The sequence below is a fragment of the Gopherus evgoodei genome, chromosome 6, assembly GCF_007399415.2.
Source record: "Gopherus evgoodei ecotype Sinaloan lineage chromosome 6, rGopEvg1_v1.p, whole genome shotgun sequence".
Lineage (NCBI taxonomy): Eukaryota > Metazoa > Chordata > Testudines > Testudinidae > Gopherus > Gopherus evgoodei.
The window spans coordinates 120,115,433-120,138,452 of NC_044327.1; the positions used below are offsets into that span (position 1 = coordinate 120,115,433).

The 23,020-nt window shown below is 38.1% G+C and overlaps 1 protein-coding gene across 6 annotated transcripts in view; it reads right to left on the minus strand.

The window, feature by feature from the left end:
* Positions 1–5,878: 5,878 nt before the first annotated feature.
* SMAD4 (SMAD family member 4) overlaps positions 5,879–23,020 on the minus strand; it is a 32,600-nt gene continuing 15,458 nt past the window's right edge. For 3 of the 6 annotated variants that reach the window (XM_030565707.1, XM_030565705.1, XM_030565706.1), the window contains 11 exons: positions 19,372–19,740; positions 18,521–18,695; positions 18,026–18,055; positions 16,149–16,361; positions 14,738–14,857; positions 14,476–14,589; positions 12,873–12,923; positions 11,705–11,909; positions 10,316–10,484; positions 8,939–9,077; positions 5,879–7,245 (listed from right to left, as the gene is read on the minus strand). In XM_030565707.1, coding sequence (XP_030421567.1) covers positions 7,034–7,245; positions 8,939–9,077; positions 10,316–10,484; positions 11,705–11,909; positions 12,873–12,923; positions 14,476–14,589; positions 14,738–14,857; positions 16,149–16,361; positions 18,026–18,055; positions 18,521–18,695; positions 19,372–19,620 — 1,677 coding nt within the window. In that variant the 5' untranslated portion in view covers positions 19,621–19,740 and the 3' untranslated portion in view covers positions 5,879–7,033. Of the gene's footprint in view, positions 7,246–8,938; positions 9,078–9,533; positions 9,622–10,315; positions 10,485–11,533; positions 11,618–11,704; positions 11,910–12,872; positions 12,924–14,475; positions 14,590–14,737; positions 14,858–16,148; positions 16,362–18,025; positions 18,056–18,520; positions 18,696–19,371; positions 19,741–23,020 lie in introns of those variants that run through there. The other 3 variants (XM_030565708.1, XR_004000830.1, XR_004000831.1) reach the window with 3 other exon arrangements.

Below are 23,020 nucleotides of genomic sequence, written 5' to 3' on the forward strand. Positions count from 1 at the left end.
CCACTAACATACTGCGTTACGCATGAAGTGTCCTTCCATCTCTTTCGAGAACAACGTATTTGCATTAATATGACCTTTTACTTTTAAAAAGTTATTTGGCTTCCTCAGTTAATGCAGGTCTTTCTTCAAGAGTCACAAGTCTATGCTACTATTCTTTATTCCATATAAATGCTGTTGACTTATTACTGGTAACTTAATAGGACAATATTTATTTCGAACACTAAACTGTACACCTTACACTTACTGTGTTTTAAAAGGTTTCCAACATCTAAACATAACACTGCTGTCTGCCATTCTGTTGCATGGTAGTCCCACTGCTGCTATTCTGGAACTTGTACACATCTATAGGTCTTGACAAAAACACATTCCTTCCATTTATAATCTGCGTGTGGAAGCAAGTAGTTATGTTTTCTTGAGTTATATAAAGAACAACAGTGAGAGAACTAAAGCTAAAAGCACTGACTATTATAATATAACTTTACAGGGAAAGTTCTTTGCCCTTCCCATTTAACTGTTCCATAGCTTTAAGTCTTCAACCATCTATTCAGTTCAATTCCAAACATTTAAAATTCTAAGCTTTCCAAACTTTTATTCAGATTTTGAAAATGCATCTAATCTCTTCCCCATCACAATTACCCTTTTCCATGACTGTCTTTTGCAAGCAAAAGGAAGGATATCTACCCCAGAATTAGGCATTTAAAAATTATGCCACAACTGAGATGTCCCCAGCACAACTTTTCCATCCCAACAAATACTCCTATTAAGTGCTACATATTATGCCCCGTAATTTTCTAGGGGTGGAAGTCCTCATGGAGGGCACCAAGCCAAAGATGAGGGAGGAATGGCAAGCCAGGAAAGCATTTTGCAAAGAGAATAAAAAGAGCACGCAATTTAAAGTTCTCCTCGTACACAAAGTAATTCACACAAACTGCAATATGGAATTATCCTTGACTTTGCATGCAGACTCAAGGTATAACGTTAACAAAAAACTTTATCGGCAGAATTATACTGATATAATTAAAGGTGTGATTTTATCTCAATTTCAACTGGTGCAACTTGTGTGTACACTCTAATGCTGGTTTACACTCAATTTACGTATATTCAGCTTGTGTCAGAAACTTCATAGGCATAATCTAAACCAATAAAACAAGTTCTAAACCAATATAAGTGTGTCTACACACACAAGAGATCCAGCAGTTTGAACTAATTTAGGTTAAACTGGTCCAACTTCTGTACTTATACAGGCCTTAGTTGTTCTCATGTACAGTCAGTGCCTACCACACTCTGAACCATACTAGAATGCAAACAGGAATATATTATTAAACTACATGCTCTCCAAGCCAGGACTCTAATGTGATGCAGCCTAAAATGGCTACCTTAGCTAAAATGGTGCTCCCTCACTGCTTCAATTTGCAGTATTGACAGCCAATTAAAAAAATGCATAGAAGCTGTCCACTGAACAAAGTAACAAAGAAGCCAAAGATTTTAATCTTTACCTTTTTTAATCAAAAACATACTCTGTTACAGAATTTTCAATAAAATTAACTATAGTATATACTTGCAATGGCTACATGTATTACTGTTCACTAGGCTTTCGTGCTCAAAAGAAAACTTTCATGGTGCATTTTGGGCTCTGTATGCTTTACAGTAACCAATCCAATTGTGTCTTGGCTTAGTAAAGCTACCAAACTCAAAACACAAGGGATATAGGTACTGGAGCCAGAAAGTACTAGATGAATTCATCAACCTTCAAAATGTTGAGTTCTGTAATTCCAGAGTGATGAAGCACTTTCACGTGTGCATAAGGTAACTAGGAGCCAACAGTATCCAATCTCTTGGCATTTTCTAGACTGTATTCCTACTGTTAGCAGAGCTCCCCAAATTAAGTTTTCAGACAACTCAAAAGCAGAGTCAAAATCCCTGGAACATGCACAGTAAAAATATTGACAGAATAAAATGGGATATCCCAGATCGGATCTTCAGAAATGTTGGGTAGATAAACGCTTTAATAGTGTTTGCAAAGTGCTTTGAATAGATAACACCCTATGAAAGGGCAAAGTATTCTTTCTACAACCTCACTGTCCACCAGTCTAGATCTTGGAGCATCTGGGTAAAGGTGTCTCATGCAGAATGTCAAGGAAGGTACCATGTTCAGTGACAACGTGCTGACTAGCTGCATCAGAGGTACAGGAATCCAGTCAATGGTGCCTCAGAAGAACGCAAAAGTGATCAGAGGCCCACCTTGTATGTCTCTGCCTCTAGAAGAGTGGCAATCTCCTAGAAGAAACCTTAACTGTCACCGGACATAGAAACCACCAGATACATACACCACAGAAACAAGCACGGTCAAACAAAACAACTCTTCTTAACGACTGTTTTTCTTCAAAGTCTTCTTTATAAAATAAAACATATTCAAATGAATAGAATTCCTTTGGATGTTGACAGTACTTTATGCTCAAGGTACTCCCTCTCATGGTGTGAAGGAATACAAATTAAGTAGCACAGGAGAAGGAGTGGAAATTTCTTAACTCAAGTAAAGTCTGGATGCCACCTAAAGAACGAACCATCTTGTGTATTTTTTTAATTAATTGTATTACAGTAGCACCTAGAAGTCCCACTCAGAAAGTGGACCTCACTGTATGTGATACTGTAGAAATGCCAAGAGACCAGTCCATGCCAAAGGGAAGTACATAAGAACTGAATGGTTCAAAGAAGAAGCAAAGATGCCATTCACACTGGCACTGAAAGTTTTAAAAAATGTCCTGGTAATACAATTTAAATAATATTTGCCCAACCAATGTGGACAGCGCATAGACATCTTATAAATTGTTAAGGAAGTACAATCTTGCAGTTAAGGTAAGAGCACAACTCAGACACAGGTTCAATATCTGCCTCTGCTACAGACTTCCTTGTGACCTCAGACATTTCATCTCTCAGTACCTCAAATCCCTATCTGTAAAAAGGGAAATAGTATTTCCCAACCTTAGAGGGGTGTTCAGAGAATAAAGCCACTAGGTAGTGACGTGATGGGGCCATGCAAGGAGCTAAATGGATAGATCATTCTCAGAAACTTTTCCCAGTCAAGTCTAGAAGAATCATTTGAAGACTAAGCCTAAGCCTAGTAAATGGTTTCTAAAGGTATATATACACTATGAGCGAGAGGTGTGACTCTCTTGCTCATGCTCACACACTTGTGCTAGCTCTCATCAAGCTAGTGCAACTCTAAATAGCTGTGTAGCGTGGCAGCAGAGGCATGGCTTGGTCATGCTGAATAAACATGCCTGAAACCGGTGGATACGTACTCGACACGGCTCAGCTGTGCCTGCACTGCCATTACTTATGCTATCGAATGGCTATACTGCCATTTATACTCACACACTCCCTCAACAGGAGCTAACATATGTGTACACAAGCAGAGGAATCATACTCCTTGTTCACAGCGCAGACAAAGCCTAAATACGAATTCAAAGGGGATTGTGTCCCCAGTTTACACTGGCAAAGAAAATTGTTAAACAGTTTTTTGAACCATTTAAAAATCATTTCATTGGCAGTTTATCTCCAAATCCTCTAACTTTGGCATCTAAATGCCACCATTTTAATGTCAGTGGGGACGAGGCCGAAGTAAAACTAAACTTCATTTTTAAGCTTTGTGGAGAAGCTGTCCAAATATGGTGGAAATAATCCCAACCATTCTACTTTAAATGCAACTGAGAGCCAAGCCTTCTAGTATCAATGCTTTTCTGAAAAGAATCTAGGATAAGAGCCAACTGCCGCCGCTCTACAGTTGCCCAGGTCTGAAGGCAGAGCAGAAGGGTGGCAATACTGTGACCCCCACCTTGCAAATGCCTTTAGGGTCAGGACCCCCAAATTGAGAAACGCTGGTCTCCCCCTGTGAAATCTGTATAGTATAGGGTAAAAGCACACAAAAGACCAGATTTCATGGTCTGTGATGTGTTTTTCATGGCTGTGAATTTGGTGAGGCCCTAGTTATCAGAGGATGTGAGGCCCTGACTATCCTCTCACTATCTGCAGCTCCTGCTCTGAGGCCAGAAGAACGAGAAAGGGATGAGAAGTAATGGGGCATGGCCTCTCCCTGCACAGGAGGTGGAGGCATATTTCAGTCTGCTCACCTCTCCAGAGGCCGATGTCCATTAACCCCCTTGGTAGGTAGTTCCTCCTGCCCACTCAGGCTCTTCCACATACATGCTTGGAATCATGCCACGACCAGAGGAGCCTGCAGCCTGAGAGTGATTCTAGGGGACTGCAGGGATGGAGGTATGAGGAGAGAGGTGCAGCCCAGCTGTGTGTCCTGCTGAGACTGCCCCCCCGGGACATATCCTGGGAAGATGATGCCCACTGGCCTAGGAGCTGCAGGATGCCCCAGTTGGGATGGGCTTCTAGACTCCAGGCATCAACGGAAATACTGTCTCTTACAAAGAGGAGAGTACACATAGGACATGAATCTCTGAAAGGGAGTTGCAGCCAAAAGAGCTTGGGAACTGCTGCTCTAGTCCATCCCCATGCCAGCTCAAGATTGTTGTTATTTGTTTTAAGTGTCTCCAGGATGGGGCATCCATCCACAGTTTCACTCTCACACACCTGGCAGGAAATTTTTCCTGATTATAAACCTAGAATTTTTACTTTTGGTTAATTTGTTAGTCATCTGAATTTGTTGCTCTAATCTGAATACTCTCATTTGCCTGAATCTGAACATGTATTCGAGATGCTGTTTACAAGAATTGAAGGGAGAGATCATTGCTCCTGTTTGTGATGCCTCTGAATATACAGCCTCATCTGTTGATTCCTTTCAGGCCACAATAAAGTATTTGATTTGGTTTATTTTAAATCAAGTAGCGGGAATCCTACAGTATACCATCAAGCTGGCAGAAAGCTTGGGGACACAAGTATATGCAAAGTTCTGGAGGATTTCTTTGATGTAGCTGTGCAAAGATCAACAATGAGTGCCTTTAGGAGATGCATAAAATTCTTCACAAGGAAGCCACACAGAATCCAGTTCATGCAAAACTGCCCCACAACAATTAACTTGTCAAAAGTTTGTACATTTTCCAAGTGGTCAGGAACCAAGAATCCAGGATTAAGAGCACAGCAGATAATTCAACAGCCAGATGGGTAAGAAGAGCCTGCGGTCAGGCTTCACTAGTTCCATCAACAGAAAAAACCTTCTTCCAGAGACCATTTTTGTTTGTTTGTTTTTTGGATGAGTCAGGATCTTTGACCAAATGGTTAGAAGCATCCAACTACCTCAGAAAAACACCCCAGCTGTCACTAATTTGCGCAAGTCATTTGACTTGTGTGCACATCTGTAATATGGGAATGACAACCACTGACTACTTTTCTAAAGTACTCTGAGGTCTATGGATGAAAAGGGCTCTATCTAAATGCTATCATAGTCCTCTGCAGATTCTTGATGTGATGCAAGGAATGTGGCAAAAAACAAACAAAAAAACCCTTGAATTATGTTTCAAGACTGTTTCTTATTGTATTACCTGCTGAAACTGTTCTATTAGATTGGCTCAACATAACAATGCAGGCAGACTGAATTAACAGTGTTTGAATGCAGCACTGGATTTGCACTTGGTAGTTCTGGGCCATTTCTTCAAGTTCCAATTCCCCACACAAATGCCATACCCAGTCGCTAAGAAACAACAACTCTTGCTACATCTCAACAAGTACAGAAAAGAAAGAAAAGCTTAGAAGAGCCCTCATGAAAAACACTAAAATTTAAGGTGGAAGTTACATAAATCTTAATGCTATTGGCTGATGATGAACTTTCAAGGAAAAGTGACCAATTACTCTACATTAGTGGACTCAAATAGAAGAAAAAATATTTAATATAAGCAAACAAAATACAATTGTATAAATTGGGGTTTTCAGAATTTTATTTATACTATTAACTAGAGAGAAAGCATACATATTGTAACTGTCATACAGTCAATACATTTGCAAGTTTTTCTACTTTAAATTCTCTATACAAAGGCATTGCCAATTGATGAGGTCACTGATGGCATCAGGCTTAAAATAACCAAGAGGTATAAAAACAAGTTTGTCATCTTGCCCTGAGTGGAAATGGTGAACAGATACAAAAACTGGATCCTAAATACTGATGTCATAATGTATGTGATTTAATGGTGTATGCAAGTTATCACTTTTCAAATTAAGTATAAACAATCAAGCTACCCATTTTAGACAAATGCCAAGTCTGACTCTTTTCTTTTGTATTTAGATCACAGAAGTCAGCAATAGTTATGAAAACATGTTCCTGCCATTAGGATATTTATTATGTCATTTAATTGGCAATTTTACAGATTGGATATTTCATGTTATATTTAAACTGAGTGCCAGCACTGAAAGTATCCACTCCTGTTAGTGTTTTAAAAAGTGTGCCTATATAAATAAAAATCTAAGACATCTTTTTAAAATATAATAAAGGAAAAGAAACATTTTCTTTTTCCAAGCTACTTTTAATTATCATCAACAACATATTCCTCATTTTTGGCAGTTTGTACCCTTCAATCTGGAAAATCACAGCAAGATAAAGAAATATCTGTTGCTAACGATTTGTTCCCTAAAAGAATTAAATGCAAGATTTCAATAACTACAAAGTTGTTTTAAGGAAAATGTTTACGGTGATTAGAAAGAATTTTCAGATATAAATATATATTTTCTGCATACAAAAGGGTCTCATGAGGCTTATCAGCAAGTTGCCATAACAGAGCAGATCAAAGTTACCAGTACTGTGTTGAATCCCTTTGAAAGTACCCATATGGCCTTTACTTTAAGCTCTGAGCCACCTGCTGGGACAGTAAAGTTCTGAAAAAGTAACTTGAAATCCAATTTCTGCATGTTCAGTTTCTTTCTGCTAAGAGCAAGAAGGCAAACACATTTTTAAAACCTGGTTTTAAAAGATTAAGCAGAACAAAAGTAAAGGATATCTTCAGGTTATAAACAGAATTGTATTTTACAATCCACCATCCCAACACTACAACGGCCCACAGCAGTGTGCAGAGGGATCTCAGTCCAGAGGTTGCGGGTCTGCAATAGGCATGGTATGAAGTACTTCATCTAGAAGCTGGAGGGCTCGGTGTAAATGAATTTCAATCCAACAGGGTGTTTCTTTGATGCTCTGTCTTGGGTAATCAGGCCCCCAACCTTTCACAAAACTCATCCTAAGTATGCACAAGCGGCGAAGATCATCTACGCCGATTCCAGCAGCAGCTGACAAACCTAAATAAGAGGTTTTGAGTAAGTGTTCATGTCTATTTAGTTTCCTCAGACATGCTGTTTTACCAAGCCAGTTTTACGCAACACCTAGCCAATTCTACATAGTAACCCGTTTGCTCAGCTGTTCCTCCATGTACAGTTCTCCCTCTCCACAAACCATACCAATCAACATTTATAGATGTGCTACAAATACATAGGTTTTCCCAACTCTACTTTTTGATTTATGTGACTATGTATCCTTGTAAACCTGTATAAGCAATCAGATATAACCAGTTAACCTGAAAATAGTTATGTGATGCAAGCCAGTCTTAAAAGCCTATTTTAGAAAGTTAAGTACAGCTAGAAATACTTATATCTGGAATTAAGTGAACAGTAGACTGCTCAGCCTTATGAGAAAGTACTGACAATTCAATATATAGCCATCTTGATTCAAAATGGCCCAAAAGAGACAAATCCAAATTAAACAAAAAGCAAGCAAAAAGGACTTCTAAATCTGTATATGTAACTAATCCAGATCATCCGTCTATGTACAAGCATATGTATGGAGTCAATCTCAATTTTCCCTTTCAACACGATAACCTAACAGGACTATACAAATGGTGTTGGGAAACCTCCAACATTTACTGCGGTTTATTTGCTGCTAACGTGATTTCTTTAAAATATTTGTAGAAAGGGGCCTAAAGCCATAATTGTCATTTGAAATGTGCTATTAATGAGACCTGTTTGTATTTCCATTTTAAACCTCTATTTCAGTGAATTTAACGTCGCAATAAACATTTCCCAACAGGGTAAAGTTGGTACAGACTACAGGTTGCCTTCTCAAGGAAGATTCTTTTTGTTTTAAAGCAGACAAAAATGTACTCCATTTAAAAAAAAACGCTTACCCAAATTATTCTCTTTCTTTTTATATTGTTTTGTTCATGTTTAATGAAACAGAAGAAAATATGAATATGGCAATTGATAATTAAATAGGACTGTTGCTTTATGTTAATATTAACAAGTTAAATTAATTTTGGCCACAACATTTTCAATGTTCTGTGAAATGGCTTGAAATAATCTACTTGCCAACAGCAAGACAGAAGCTAGAGAAGATTGATGTGCTTAAGTAAGCGTCCAGCATTTTCAAAAGCCTGGTTACTTATTTAGGTGCCTAAATAGGACCTTAGGAGCCTAAACTTGGGCACTTATTTTAAAATAAAAATCTTTCTTCTCAGCAAAATTCAGGGCAAGCTCAGTGACAGATCCCAGCAACTTCCTCCAGAACAAGCTTTTTATATGGCTGTTTCCCCCAGACCTCAGTGATGGGCCCCAGTCTCACACCCCTTCCTCATTTTTTTGCAGCTGACTAGTACATTTAGAGCTCTCTGGATTATTTTTCAAGCTCTGTTTTAGGAGGTAGAGATACAACTTCGTTTCGAGGAAAGTAGTTATACTGTTTGACCTTTGTGCTTCGGAAGCAGCATACTTTGTCTCACTCCTTTTATAGAGACAAATTCTGCAGCCATGTTCACACCCGGAATTCCCACAGACTTCACAAGGGGAGCTTCGTGTGCAGAGAAGCTACAGAAATAGATATTCTTATTTACTTGATAAAGAAGAGTAAGTCTGAAGCGTGAATAAGCATAGATATATGGTCCCCATTCACTGTAGGGTGTTTTTCCTTAAAAAGAGCAAAGAAATTACTTAATGTACTTACTGATAGCTGGGGCTATTCCACCTACTGATCCCGGTCCAGGGATGTTTCCAGCTACTGCTGCAGCCTGGGCAGCAGCTGCAGCTTGTGCCGTGGCAGCCTGCTGCTGCATCTGACGATGACATTGGCGTAAATCAAACACCTTTAAAAAAATATAAAGTCCTGCATTACATAGATTTATCTTAACCACTGAAGGAAAGAGTTCATGAGAGCCAATGCTATCATTGCTGTTATGCATACGAGAAATTAAAAATCGTAACACCACAGAGTTAGTCTCCCTAGACACAGGCAAGCTTTTACCAACTGATTTTTTATTTCTATTGGGATCAAAAATTCTATCCATTGTTTTTACAGACTAAGATTTGAGCACTAGTAGCTATACAAAAAGCCCACCACACTGAGGCCCTGATTCAATCTATGTGCGCTAAAGAGGCTAAGATTGTCACAAACTGACAAAATCCAGGAGAAGGTCATAGCTTAGTAGTTAATTTAAAAAAGCGAGGAATATAAATGAAAAATTAGAGATGTGTCCTCCTAAACTTTGAGAGTCCCTGTCTGCTTTCGTCACAGCCTTGTTGAAACATGGCAATTTACTTACGCAGAATACTGACAGCTGGTAGGCCTCAAATTAGAACAGCTAGGTTTCAGTTTGTGGGCACACTGCTTTTTTATGATCAGACAGGGTACTGAAATACACAAGAATTCTGCTCTCAGAGACTGAGGGTTTTTACAGTGAGTGAAAGAAATCCAGTGCCCTGGGTACATTGCCCAGCACAGTAGTTTGGTTTTAAACCTCATTTTACCCTGAGATATATGTAAAGCGAATTATCATTTTAATGTGGGTTAAATCTGAAATGTCAGAAAAATATATGATTTTGTATAAGAAGTTTGACTTTTGGTGGATTCATTGGTTCAATATTTCCATGTCGATGCTTTAATTAAAAAAATAGCTATTTTTTAAAGATTTTACTATTACATTTCAAAATATTTTTTTTTCCAAAATGAGAAAAACAATTGGACCATATTATAAGCTTAAGTAACCAACTTTTTGTACTAAGTCGTTTAAACAAAAACTGTTAAAATGCAAAATCACTGCTAAGATTGCTTGTGACAGAATTATGAAATGGCTGGTTGCTTCCATAACATATAAACAAACACTGTCAATTTAAAAAGCCATTCATCAACAATAAAATAAACAAAACTTTACTGGGCACCAGTTAGCCTAATAGAGGCTAAAACAGTTTTTGGTTTAGTGGGAAAAAATAATTTAGGTTATTTGGTTTACATTTCTTTCAACACTTCATAAAACAATTTGCCATTTACAAGGAACAAATTCATTTGTTGTTTCCTACAGCTGTCATCCAGGATATTCAAACCAACCTTTATATATGCACTTGGGTAAATCTTGTGAACTGCATCTCCTGGCGCACGCCCTGCTTCTCTATCCAAGTAGTAACTCTGGACGAAGACTGCATGGTCACTGAGGCACCTAACCCACACGTCGCCTTCACCTTTACATTCCAACTGCACCCCTTTACCTATGTGCAACCTTAAAAAGGGGAAAAGGTCCAATGTACTTATGTTCACAAGCTACACATTCGAACCTTGTTAAATGAACCATATACAAATCTTAAGAGTTCTCAGCAGTCCTCTACACCATAATCTAAATTCCAGGGTTAAAATAATTTACCTAGAAGGTGAATAATTTACTATTTTTCAAAGAATTGGGATTGTTGAAGTCTTAGCAGCAGCAGTCAACTGCAAGCTATGCAACAAAAGCATGAAGGTATATCACATCCATACTGCATAATGAGTACACTGCATTGTATATGTAACATTAACTTTACGGAAGTAGCAGTATGGATAGGCAATGTAGGTCAAGGAACATTTAAAGTAATTGGAGACAAAGATCCTGCATTCCAAAACCGTATCTGAGCAAACACAACACTTGGGCCTACTACTTCAGCAGAATAAGAATCCACACTGACAAGTGTCCCGAATTGTTTGCAGCATTGCCGTAGCCATGCTGTATTAAAACATGAGAGAAACAAAATGAGTGAGGTAGTATCTCTCCCTGGCCCACTTCTGTTGGTGAAAGACCACACAGAGCTCTAACGTCATCCAAGTGTACAGTCCTGCATTAGAGAATAGCATTCTACACATCTTTTAAAGCAATGCTCCAAAACAGCAACATGACCTCTTGGTGATATCACAATCATGCACCATATTTTAAGATAATTAACTATTACATTTGGAATTATTTTAGTCCTGTTGCATTCCTGTTTGTTTCATGGGGAAAGGAGTTTAACACTATCAAACGAGTTCCTGAAGTCCTTTTCCTGCTCCTTCACCAAAACTTAAGTGTGAGGGGAGAATGAAAAACAAGTATCTTTTTTTTCCAATTTGCCTATGATGCTCTAAAGAACCTGCGTGCTTCACTTAGTTTAAATCTTCTCTCCCCAAGCCCAAGGACACAAACTGAAAGTTGACATAATTTTAAAAACAAAAAACACAACTATATAAACCAACAAATGCTATATGCCACCTCAAGGGGCACACTCCTAGCCACTGATGCACTACTCAGACGCATGAACATACCTGAAGTATGAACCCAAAGGCCCAGGAAGACACATGCTGTAGTAGCTTATTAATCAATCAGAATGTACATAACGGCACTTATACCTTCAAAAGAAAGATATACACCAAAAGCTGGAACAATAAATATAAAATACAACCAAAGTCTGGTGTTCCAGAAGACATGTAAAATACCTTGCTCTTTCAATGGCTTCTGTTCTGTGTACATTAGAAAGCTGGCCCAGGCAAAAGCGGTCTCCTCCAGAAGGGTCTACATAACCATCAACAGTAACAACTGGACAACTTGAAGGGACTTTAAATGTCTCCCCAACCTGCACATCCATTTCAAAGTAAGCAATTGAACACCAGTACTCCGGAGCTTGAGAAGACAAAGAACAGACTGAAATGTGACAGTAAAAATCCCGCAAAACCCTGAGACACAAGGGTTTAGAACTTTTGCCATTTGTACTTGGAATTTAAATTTTCAACAGCGTGTGCATGTATTTTTTATGTATCTGTAAGAAGTCAGTAGTGAGAGCTTAAATGAGCACAAAACTGCCTCCGCTTTCAAATTTTTATGTAGCATTTACTAGTAAAGGTTTTGCACATTAGAGATGGAACAGAACACCTGGGCAGGAATGAGATCATGGTAACTTAAGCTTGCAACTGCACTTAATTATTCTGACTGCACATCAATGTCAATGAATTTGCATATTAATTATACTTTTTATATACAGATAGATAGTACAGGTTGATTTTTAGGAAATTAAGAAAGAATCACTGCAAATACTAGGAGAAGTACTGTTTTTACCATAATAGGACAGACACAAAGGTTTCTAGTTTTTACAAAAACTCTCAAGGAACAAGTATTTCAGACTTATGTTTATGAAACAATACTTCATTATGAAGAGTGTGGATTATATAAAAATTCATATTTTTATAATTAACATTGCTGTCTTATCACCAGTTAAATTCAGCTTTCAATCATTGCCAGTTTTCCTTTCAGTGGTAGAGGCCAATGAATGAAAAAATAAGTTACAGTTTAAATCATACAAATGATATAACCTGTGTGATGGGACAAACTGTATTATTGCAACGTTAGCATACAACCTTGCATCTGCAAGTTGAGTAGTTTTCTAGGTTTAACACCAAAACTATACTGCTTAGATTCCACCAATTGCTTAAGCTTAAAAAACAAATCAGTTTTTTCTAATTTTTCCTATCTCAAAATGTATTATTTCTTCGTAACACATGCTTGGCATAGCTTTTGAAGTAGGTGACACACAGCTTTGTATCAGGCCCATATGGAATAAATTGAATTTTCCATTATGCTTTGAACAACTCTTCAGAAGCATGCACTTACCAGGATGATTTGATATAGGAGGCTGGAATGCAAGTTCATTGTGAACTGGCCCTTTAAAAAAAAAAAAAAGAAGCATGAAGTTTATTTTACACAAAGATACAGATTTCTGAGTATTAAGTTTTGGTAGAGTCCACAATGTGCTAGGCACTTTCCAAACAGAGAAGAAGGTATGGTCCTAGCCCTGACAAGTTCATTCTAAAAACAGAGGTTGGCAGAGAGCTTAGTCTTGGCCAAAGTGTAGTTAACTTAATTTTTACTATAAATTAGCTATGCTCCCCATAGGCAGCACAGCAGAAGTACATCTTTAGAAGGGATTAAATGTGCTGTCTTACAGGTGAGTTCAGGATATGCATCATGGACAAAGGCACAATGGCTTCTGGGAGAAGATGATAAAGTTGGTAGATGTCAATGGATGAGGTTGCCCAAAGTGAGAGGAGCAGGAGGCCAAGGAGAGAGCCCAGGGGTACCACCACACATTTTTAGGAAAGTCAGAGTATTAAATTAGAAAGCCAAGTAAATATTGAAAACCTTTATGAGTAACTTGAGCACCAGAAATTTTTCTGAACTCCAGTACTTCATATACATCATCTTGTTTATGAGTGGGAACCAGGTATAAGGGAGTAATATAAAACTTAACAACAGAGTCTAAAATATGTTTTGTTGATATAGGAAAACTGCCAAAGTAATTTACTGCAATAATTGATTTTATCCCCCCCTCAGGAATAAAGTGCAGAGCATAACCACTGCAACTAGAATAATTTATAAGTACAATAATAGGAAATCCAGAATGATCCCAGTGTTTAGAGATTACTGAATTCCATAATAGAGAAGTATTTTAATTTTTGTTCTTTTCTCACCACACTCCTTGCTCTTAGATAAACTATCTAACCTGCTATACCTTTAAGCTCTACTGATCCCATTCAAACCTACTAGATTACAACATGGAAAAACAAGAGTCAATCTATTTTGCCCTGAGGCCAAGAGCTAACTAGGAATCTTCAAAAAATATCCATTTTCAGGTTTGTTTTGTAGTAAGTGCAAATGTATGTGCCAAATGTCCCCATGAATTGGGTTGTAGTGGGGCCAGTCAGCAATGATTTTTAACTTCTACAATATTTTTAAATTTTAATGCACATAAATTATACTTTAAAAGCAATGCCTGCGTCTAAGTACTGTAAGTTATTAAGAAAATGAGACTTTACTCTAAATATGTTTCTCAAGGATCTGAAACAGGAACTTGAACCAAAAAAGGCCAAACATTATTTCAAAAATCTACATTTGGACAAAGGAAGTATTGACAGCCAAGTTATAAAGCTCTAGAAATAGAGACTGAAAAGGGAAATACTGACAAGTTTTTAACTACAAAACTAGATGGTGCCATTATAACACAACTAAAATTTTAATCTGCTCGTCTGTTTTGATGCTGCACAAAGTACAGTGCACCAACTCTCATGGAGCTTTTGTATTTAATTGTCAGATTACACAGTAATTATAGTTTTATAATTAATAGAATTTACACTTGTGGGTCACAAGAGAGATTCTGCCATTATCCTACAATGACAGCATAAAAAGTAGAGCTATTTGAAAATCCACAAATGCTTACAGTAATGTCCAGGATGGGGCATAGGTGGGTGATGCTGAAGATGTCCATTCTGGTGGTGAGGTATAGTAGGTGTGTACGCTGCCGTTCGACTTCCAGTCCAAGTTGTTGTACTATCTAAAAGAAGAAGAAGAAGAAAAAAAGGACTGGGCTACTTTGCATTTAAGGGAGCTTAAATATGTCATTTCTGTTTTTTTTATTTCTCCTGAATATTTATTAATGGATTTAAAAAAACTAAAAAGAATGCATCAATGTGTATACTCACTGTGATGGTAAGTAGCTGGCTGAGCTGTAAACCCATTCTGCTGCGTTCCTGGCTGAGGCCCTGAAGCAATCTGTAAGAGTCCATCACTATGGCTACCTGTCAATATACTGGTTGGCTGACCTGGTAAAAGAACATACTTCCCATTCATAAATATTCCACAATTTTATTATAAGAGAGACACTGCACAATCCTACTGAGGAAAACACATCCCAGTTATCAAGGCTATTATAATAAAGCTGCTATAATGTAAGGATATATTTATTGCAGGAAAGAACCTTAGAAAGCTGCAAGTAAGATACTTTTAGCATCAGCTAATTTTGCTTCTATTCTGACAGCATACTTATGACTGGGATTGCTCTGCACATTTTTATTTGCTTACACAAAAACATATCTTTGTTTTACTCATGTTTTGTTTTGGATATTTTCCATATAGTGAAGAGAGAGAAGCTAAAGGCTTCACTTGAAAGATACAGAAAAAGCAACATGCTTCATTCAGCCCCAGAAACACTTATTTTCAATAAGATTTCCATGGACTTACTAGAGGCATCAAAGACTGAAAGAAAATGAAGACTAAATTATCTTCACACCCTTAGAGCAATATGATACTATGGTGATGGGAACGATACAAAACCCAAAATACAAATGGTTTCTCTAGGCAAGGACTGAGGGATGTTGCTGAGGTAGCATACTACTACTCCCTGATCTGAGTTCAGAGGATTTCATTTTCTAGGGCTATGTGATAACTCATTGAATTGAGCACTTCCTCATTGCTAAATTCACAAAAAATGTTTAAGAAAAATTAGGTATGGCATCCCAACATGTTCATGAGGATTTTAAGAGAGTCTGCAATTTTTAAAGGCTTATTTTTCAAGAGGTCCAATTATTTTTTTCAAAAAAGTTAGAAGAGGGGGTGTCCTCTCAGCTTCAGAAAGTTTAAGAACTACCGTTCTGTACACAGGTTGATGACACTTCTCCATATATCCAGTTTTATTATCCCTCCTGCTGATTTAATGGGATACTGAAATTTTCCATTCCCATGCCAGTTGTTCAATACTAGAGTCAATGACTTAAACAACACAACAATGAACAGTGTTTGTAAGGGTTTCTCAGTAAGTGTGTATCAGTTTTTTGTAGTTTAGAAAACTCAGTAAGCGCAATAGTTTGGGTGGGAAGGAGGGTTAATAGAAAAAAAAAACTGATTCAAATTCTAGGTTCCAAGTACAATCTCATTTTAACATCTGAGATCAACAGGCCACCTGGGTTTGGAATACACTAGTACCTCACTTTTTATGTTATTTACTTTGATAAAGTAAAAGCAAGTTTCCTATGCAATGTCCACTTTAGAGAAGATCAAATGGTTGTGCCATTCAAGTATTCAGATTTTATATTCCAGATAATTTAAGTTTCTTACTTGTGGAAGCCACAGGAATGTTGGGAAAGTTAGTGGTGCTGGTAGTGCTAGACTCAGTAGGAGCTAACATAGCTGGGGTGCTGTAAGTCTCAGTAGAAGCCCTGTTACTTGGTGGATGCTGGATGGTCTGGACCGAATGGCCTTCAGCTGTAGATAATGACTGTCCCTCAAAGTCATGAACATATTCATCTTTCACCAACATACTTGATGGAGCTATGAAGAAATAAAAGTTTAAATCCTTAAGTGTGCATGTGCATTTTACTAATTTATAAGTAAATATATGGAGCAGCTCCACTTCCAAACAATTACAACAACACTATTAAAGCTGCATTCTTGGACCTACACGGACCTTGTTACAACATTGTGGGACCTGTTCTCTAGTTTACAAATAAACAAACAATTCATCCAGTAGCTGAGAAGTGTAAAAAGTAACTGTACAGCACACCAAAGAATGGTGAGCTCCATTTGCTGCCTCTGAAATAGCAATTTAGAATATGCATAATTTGGGAACTAACACCATGCTGGTTTCTGTTCATTAGAGTATGGCTGGAGGGGGTGACTAAGTGGAAATGCACTGTCAAGCACTTTAACTTACATTAATGCAATACTGAAGTTAACACTTTAAACATGCAATATCTTATAATAAACTTAATTCACCAACACTGCACATAAAAAAATCCCTTGCTCTCAAGCTACTTTTATGCAACTCACATTGGAAGTGTGCATATACATGCAAAGCACTACAGATGTAACTTCATATTTAACAACTACCAGCCCAAAATATTCTCTGTGGCTAGTGTGGGTGAGTTACAATAATACAAACACTAACTTTTGCATTCTGTACTGAATGTTTTAAACTAAAATTTGTACATTGCATTAATTCCATGTTTGTTTTTGGTTTAGGAAATGTCAAAGGATATTAAAATATTTTCCTTTTGTTCTCTATCAGTTGCATATCTGTAGTGAGATAGCAGCACAAAAATATACTTATGTAACCAAAACATACCATGTATTTAGTAACTGTACTATAAAACTGGTACAAACTTGATACTGTGCAAATAAATCATTTTCAATTGCTTATACTCCTGCAGTAGAAAGCAAACCAACCTGAACTCTAGTCTATTGAAAGTTTAAATTTGTAAACTTTAGCAATTTGATTTGATTTGATTTTTTATACCCAAGATTTCCAGGTACTTGAACCAACAAAAAAATCCCACCACATCTGTCCTTTATGAGGAAAGAAAAACCCTAGCTTCCATGCATCAGTTGCATACACAATACAGTTACACAAGTAACTGAAACCCTGTCATGTTCCTTCTCTGAGTATACCTGGAAGTAAATGTTTAATTGTTTCCTAATTTTCAATATACCAGTTTGATTGTTCTCCAGCACACCTGCCATAAGTCTGAAGTTAGAGTTCAGATGTTTGAATTAGTTGTGCAGTCTTAGTTTTTAATATTATTTTACACAGGAAAAAAGTCTGTTTTCCTCCTATCATCTAACTCAGCTGGTAAATATATTACATTGCCAGGCTTATTCTGTTCAAACAGAAACAAAAAAAAATGTTTTGGCTTGTAACTTTCCATGTTTGCTCTGATCCCAAATCAGAGTCTTTGGAAAGTTACAAATGAGTGAAACTCGAGCAACAATGAAAGGTGAGTTGAAAGCTTAGGCTATAACTTTTATGATGCACACACCAGATTGCTTCACACACCACAATTTTGAAAGGTCTCCTAACTAGAGAAATAAGTGCATTTCTATCCTTGCTTTCCCTCCGCCCTCAGCATGTGAGAATATTTGTGAATATGCTATTTAAAATGCAATCTAGTTCTTTTTACATAGAAATCTTTATCAATTATAAACAATTAACTACTTACCAGAACTCTGCAATGTCAGTCCTGAAAGATCTTTTAAAAAGAAAAAGGAATCTTTTAAAGAGTAAAAATGTATGTTTAAAAACCATGAAATGCATTTACAAGCTTATGAATTCATTTGATGCATTGTAAACATATACACGAACCATCAGAAACTTGAGGTTAGTGACTACACACACTATGCTGAGATATCACAGAAATATGCAATCTAAAATCACTCCCCTACAGTTTACATGAACTAAATACCACTTAATATTCAGTTCCGAAAGGCTGAAACAGCAACTGCAAATTTCATTCCTATAACTTTGGAATAAACTTGAGGCAAACTTCAGTAACTATTTCCACTAAATAAAAGGTAAAAGTAATTCCAAAATATACTTTGTCTTTAACTATGTCATTATGCACTCATTTTTATTTAGGTCTACATTTTCTAGAACATAAGGAAAAAATATTTACACTTTACTTCCTCTGTTCCACTTTAATCGACAGACTACTTACCGATGCCAGGTGACACTACTCGCTCATAATGGTAAGGATTCACACAGACACTGTCACATTTTAGGTCAAAAGCATACTGACAATATTTAACATGCTTGAGTTCATTTTTGTGAAGATCAGGCCATCTCCAAAGACGAGCATAGATCACATGAGGGAACCCTTTACGACCAGCCACCTGGAAGTTAAAGACAAAAGTCGACTGGGAACGTTGGAAAAAAAATATTTTTTTTTTTTTAAATAACTTTCGCTCATTTCCTACTAACAGACTAAGGTTGGCTAGAACTGAGCAGGTACCATTCACTAAAAATTTCTCCTGCCATGTTTAGAAAAATACTTATCCTCCAAAACTCTGGATCCAATAGAAAGAATCCAAAAAGACATCCCAGTGGATATTTAAACTAATGTGATTATTCCCAGGAAAAAATATAAGAATGTGACAGGTGATATTGGAAATAAAATGGCCAACACAACAAAAGGGGTGGGAATTCGCAAGTTCTATGAAATTGCAAATCACATAAGTCTGCCAGAAGACTGTAGATAAAATTATGGGAGAAACTGCAGAATTTTATCTCTATATTAAAAAATTAACACCTTAGCAGGATGTGAAATTGTCTATGTAACTTGAGGCATGTAAATTTGAAAAAACAGGTATTTGTAGAAAAATGGTCAATGTTATAGGGACAAACCTAACAAACTATGTGTGCACAGGGGTTTCTGTCACCTCCAAATTGGGGAAAATTATGCCATAGAGCAAATCTTCCTCTTTGGTGCACACCAATCTTATTACACCCACTTTTGCTACTACTCAACTAGCAGACATAGAAAAAATATCGGTCTGTATTTGGACTAACCTGAAGCCTTCCATCCAATGTTCTCTGTATCGTAACACATTTACTAGGATGAGCTCCATTTGTAGTTATAGCTGTAATCAAAGAATCCAATTCATCTTTTTTCTCCTTTAGCTTTTTAACTAAGCTTTCAATTGCTCGTTTTGCAAAAGTTTCACTCTCTCCACCTTGCCGATGGCACATCAAGCTGTGAACAATGCTCAGACAAGCATCATTACTTGTTGGTGTGTTAGTAATAGACATATTGTCCATTTGGAACAGCTTTTTCTGGCAGATCAAATATGTCTGGAATCCTTTTTAGAGCTGTATTTTCAGGCTAGCGAATAAGAGATGATCAAAGAAAATGTCAGGCACATGGGGTGTTGGGCAAACCTAGAGAAGAAAAATACACCTATTGTAGAAGAGTTTTCATAAAGCATTAATACATCACAGCTTGGAGGTGACAAACATGTTATCAAAGCACTAGATAATTTAACAGCATATCAAAATTAACTTTAACAGAACCAGTACCTTGGCATTATGTTTCAACTTTCTACAGAAATTTCTATACAAAAAGTTTTTAGAAATAAAAAAAAAAATTCTAATTTATAAACAGTTTTGACAACAAAATGATCATATATTATATATCTATATATTATTTTATGAGAAAAGAGCTGAGTAGACAAATAACCATGGGTGAGTGGGCTCTGATTTGAAAAAAAAAGAGGGCCAGACAGACTGATTTGTAGTACCTCATACCAGTAAGATTAAACAAAAGACAGATTGGGTGAATATAAATGTTGGCAAAAATGTTCAGAAACAGGTGATTTTATGTGTATGTGGTAGACATCTCCATTATTAAAGTGTACTGGATTGAGATCTGTAAGCAAATATTACAAATTGTTGGAATTAAAATTTCCGCTGTTAGTAGCTGCTAGGCTACTGGTAACTTTTTAGTAGAAAAGAATAAATTGCCCCAAGTTAAAGAAATCGTTAAAAAAATTGAGATACTACTATTAGAAAGCTGATGATCAAGTATGTACGCAATTTACAGGCAAGATTTTCTTCCTGTGAGTGCTACTATATTTTCTATAACCTATAAGAGTCCTGATTTGGAAGCAGGTGGTTGGACTAGATGATCTTCTGAGGTCCCTTCCAATCCTGATATTCTATTCTATATTACAGACCAGTCAGCTTAACTTCTGTACACAGAAAGATAATGGAGCAAATAATTAAGCAATCAATTTTCAAACACCTAGAAGATCATAAGGTGATAAACAACAGTCGGCATGGATTTGTCAAGAACAAATTGTGTCAAACCAACCAGATAGCTTTCTTTGACAGGGTAACAAGACTTGTGGATGAGAGGAAGTGGTAGATGTGGTATATCTTGACTTTAGTAAGGCTTTTGATTGATACTGTATCGCATGACCTTCTCATAAGCAAACTAGGGGAAATACAACCTAGATGGAGCTAGTATAAGGTGGGTGCATAACTGGTTAGAAAATCGTTCCCAGAAAGTAGTCATCAGTGGTTCAGTGTCATGCTGGAAGGGTATAACAAGTGGGGTCCCGCAGGGACCTGTTCTGGGTCCGTTTCTGTTCAATATCTTCATCAATAATTTAGATAATAGCATAGAGAGTACACGTATAAAGTTTGCAGATGATACCAAGCTGGGAGGGGTTGCAAGTGCTTTGGAGGATAGGATTAAAATTCTAAATGATTTGGACAAACTGGAGAAATGGTTTGAAGTAAATAGGATGAAATTCAGTAAGGACAAATGCAAAGTACTCCACTTAGGAAGGAGCAATCTGTTGCACACATACAAAGTGGGAAATGACTGCCTAGGAAGGAGTACTACCAATAGGGATCTGGGGTTCATAGTGGATCACAAGCTAAATATGAGTCAGTGTAGCACTGTTACAAAATAAGCAAACATCATTCTGGGATTCATGAGCAGGAGTATTGTAAGCAAGACACGAGAAGTCATTCTTCCACTCTACTCTGTGCTGATTAAGCATCAACTGGAATACTGTGTCCAGTTCTGGATGCCACATTTCACGAAAGATGTGGACAAATTGTAGACAGTCCAGAGAAGAGCAACAAATGATTAAAGGTCTAGAAACCATGACCTATGAGGAAAGATTGAAAAAAAAATGGGTTTGTTTAGTCTGGAGAAGACTGAGAGGGGACATGATAACAAGTTTTAAGCACATAAAAGGTTGTTACAGGGAGGAGGGAGAAAAACTGTTCTTCTTAACCTCTGAGGACAGGACAAGGAGCAATGGGCGTAAATTGCACCAAGGGTGGTTTACAGTGGACATCAGGAAAAACTTCCTAACTGACAGGGTAGTTAAGCACTGGAATAAGTTGCCTAGGGAGGTTGGGAATCTCCAGCATTGGGGATTTTTAAGAGCAGGTTAGACAAACTGTCAGGGATGGTCTAGTAAAGGGGTGGGCAAACTTTTTGGCCCGAGGGCCACATTGGGGAATAGAAATTATATGGAGGGCCATGAATGCTCACAAAATTGGGGCTGAGGTGCTAGCTCTGGGGTGGGGCTAGGGATGAGCAGTTTGAGATGTAGGAGGATGCTCTGGGCTGGGACCAAGGAGTTTGAAGGGCGGGAGGAGGATCAGGGCTGGCGGAGGGGTGCAGGAATGGGTGCAAGTTCCAGCTGGGGGTGTGGGGTCTGGGGTAGGGTTGGAGATGAGAGGTTTGGGGTGCAGGAGGTGCTCCGGGCTGGGATTAAGGGGTTTGGAGAGCAGGAGGGGAATCAGGGCTGGGGCAGGGACTTGGGGAGAGGCTCAGGAGGTGCAGGTTCTGAGCAGCGCTTACCTCAAGTGGCTCCCAGAAGCAGCGGCATGTCCCTTCTCCGGCTCCTACGCAGAGGCACGGTCAGGAGACTCTACAAGCTGCCCCATCTGCAGGCACCAGCCCTGTAACTCCCACTGGGGCACGTAGGAACTGAAGCGGGGCCATGCCGTGGCTTCCAGGAGCTGTGTGGTGCGGCCCCTGACCCTGTGCCCTGGCCAGAGCAGGGCCAGGTGGCTTGGTGCAGCCCCCCAACCCTGCGCCCCAGCAGGAGCAGGGCCGAGCCACATGGTCTGGCCCCCAACCAGAGCCCTGGAGGGGGGCTGAGCCACTGGTGCAGCCGCTGACCCAGTGCCCTGGCCAGGCCCTTCTGGTTTCAAAGCAAAAGCTTACACAATTTAGGATACCACGCTATGGTCTGACTGAGTATTCAACCAAACAATATTATTTTGGAGTTGAATTTTCCCAGTCTTCCAAATGGTGTGATTCCCAGGAAGTCTAATTAAGATAGCTAAAATACCACTGGTTTGCCACTTTAGCATTCAGTGACGCAACTGCACAACTAGTGTGTTTATCCAAATCAAACAGATATATCCTGGTACTCTACAGAAACACCCATGTCTCAAAATGGTTATTAATCAAGCAGATACTTCATTTTGATTGAGGATCCATGGAAAATAGCTATCTGATATTTAAAAAGTAATGCCAGCTTCAAAGATTTAAAGATAAACACCCCCATTTCTCCCCTGCCAACACAAAAAAATGACTTGCAAATTATAACACCCAGGCACTTATAGAATCATAGAATATCAGGGTTGGAAGGGACCTCAGGAGGTCATCTAGTCCACCCACCTGCTCAAA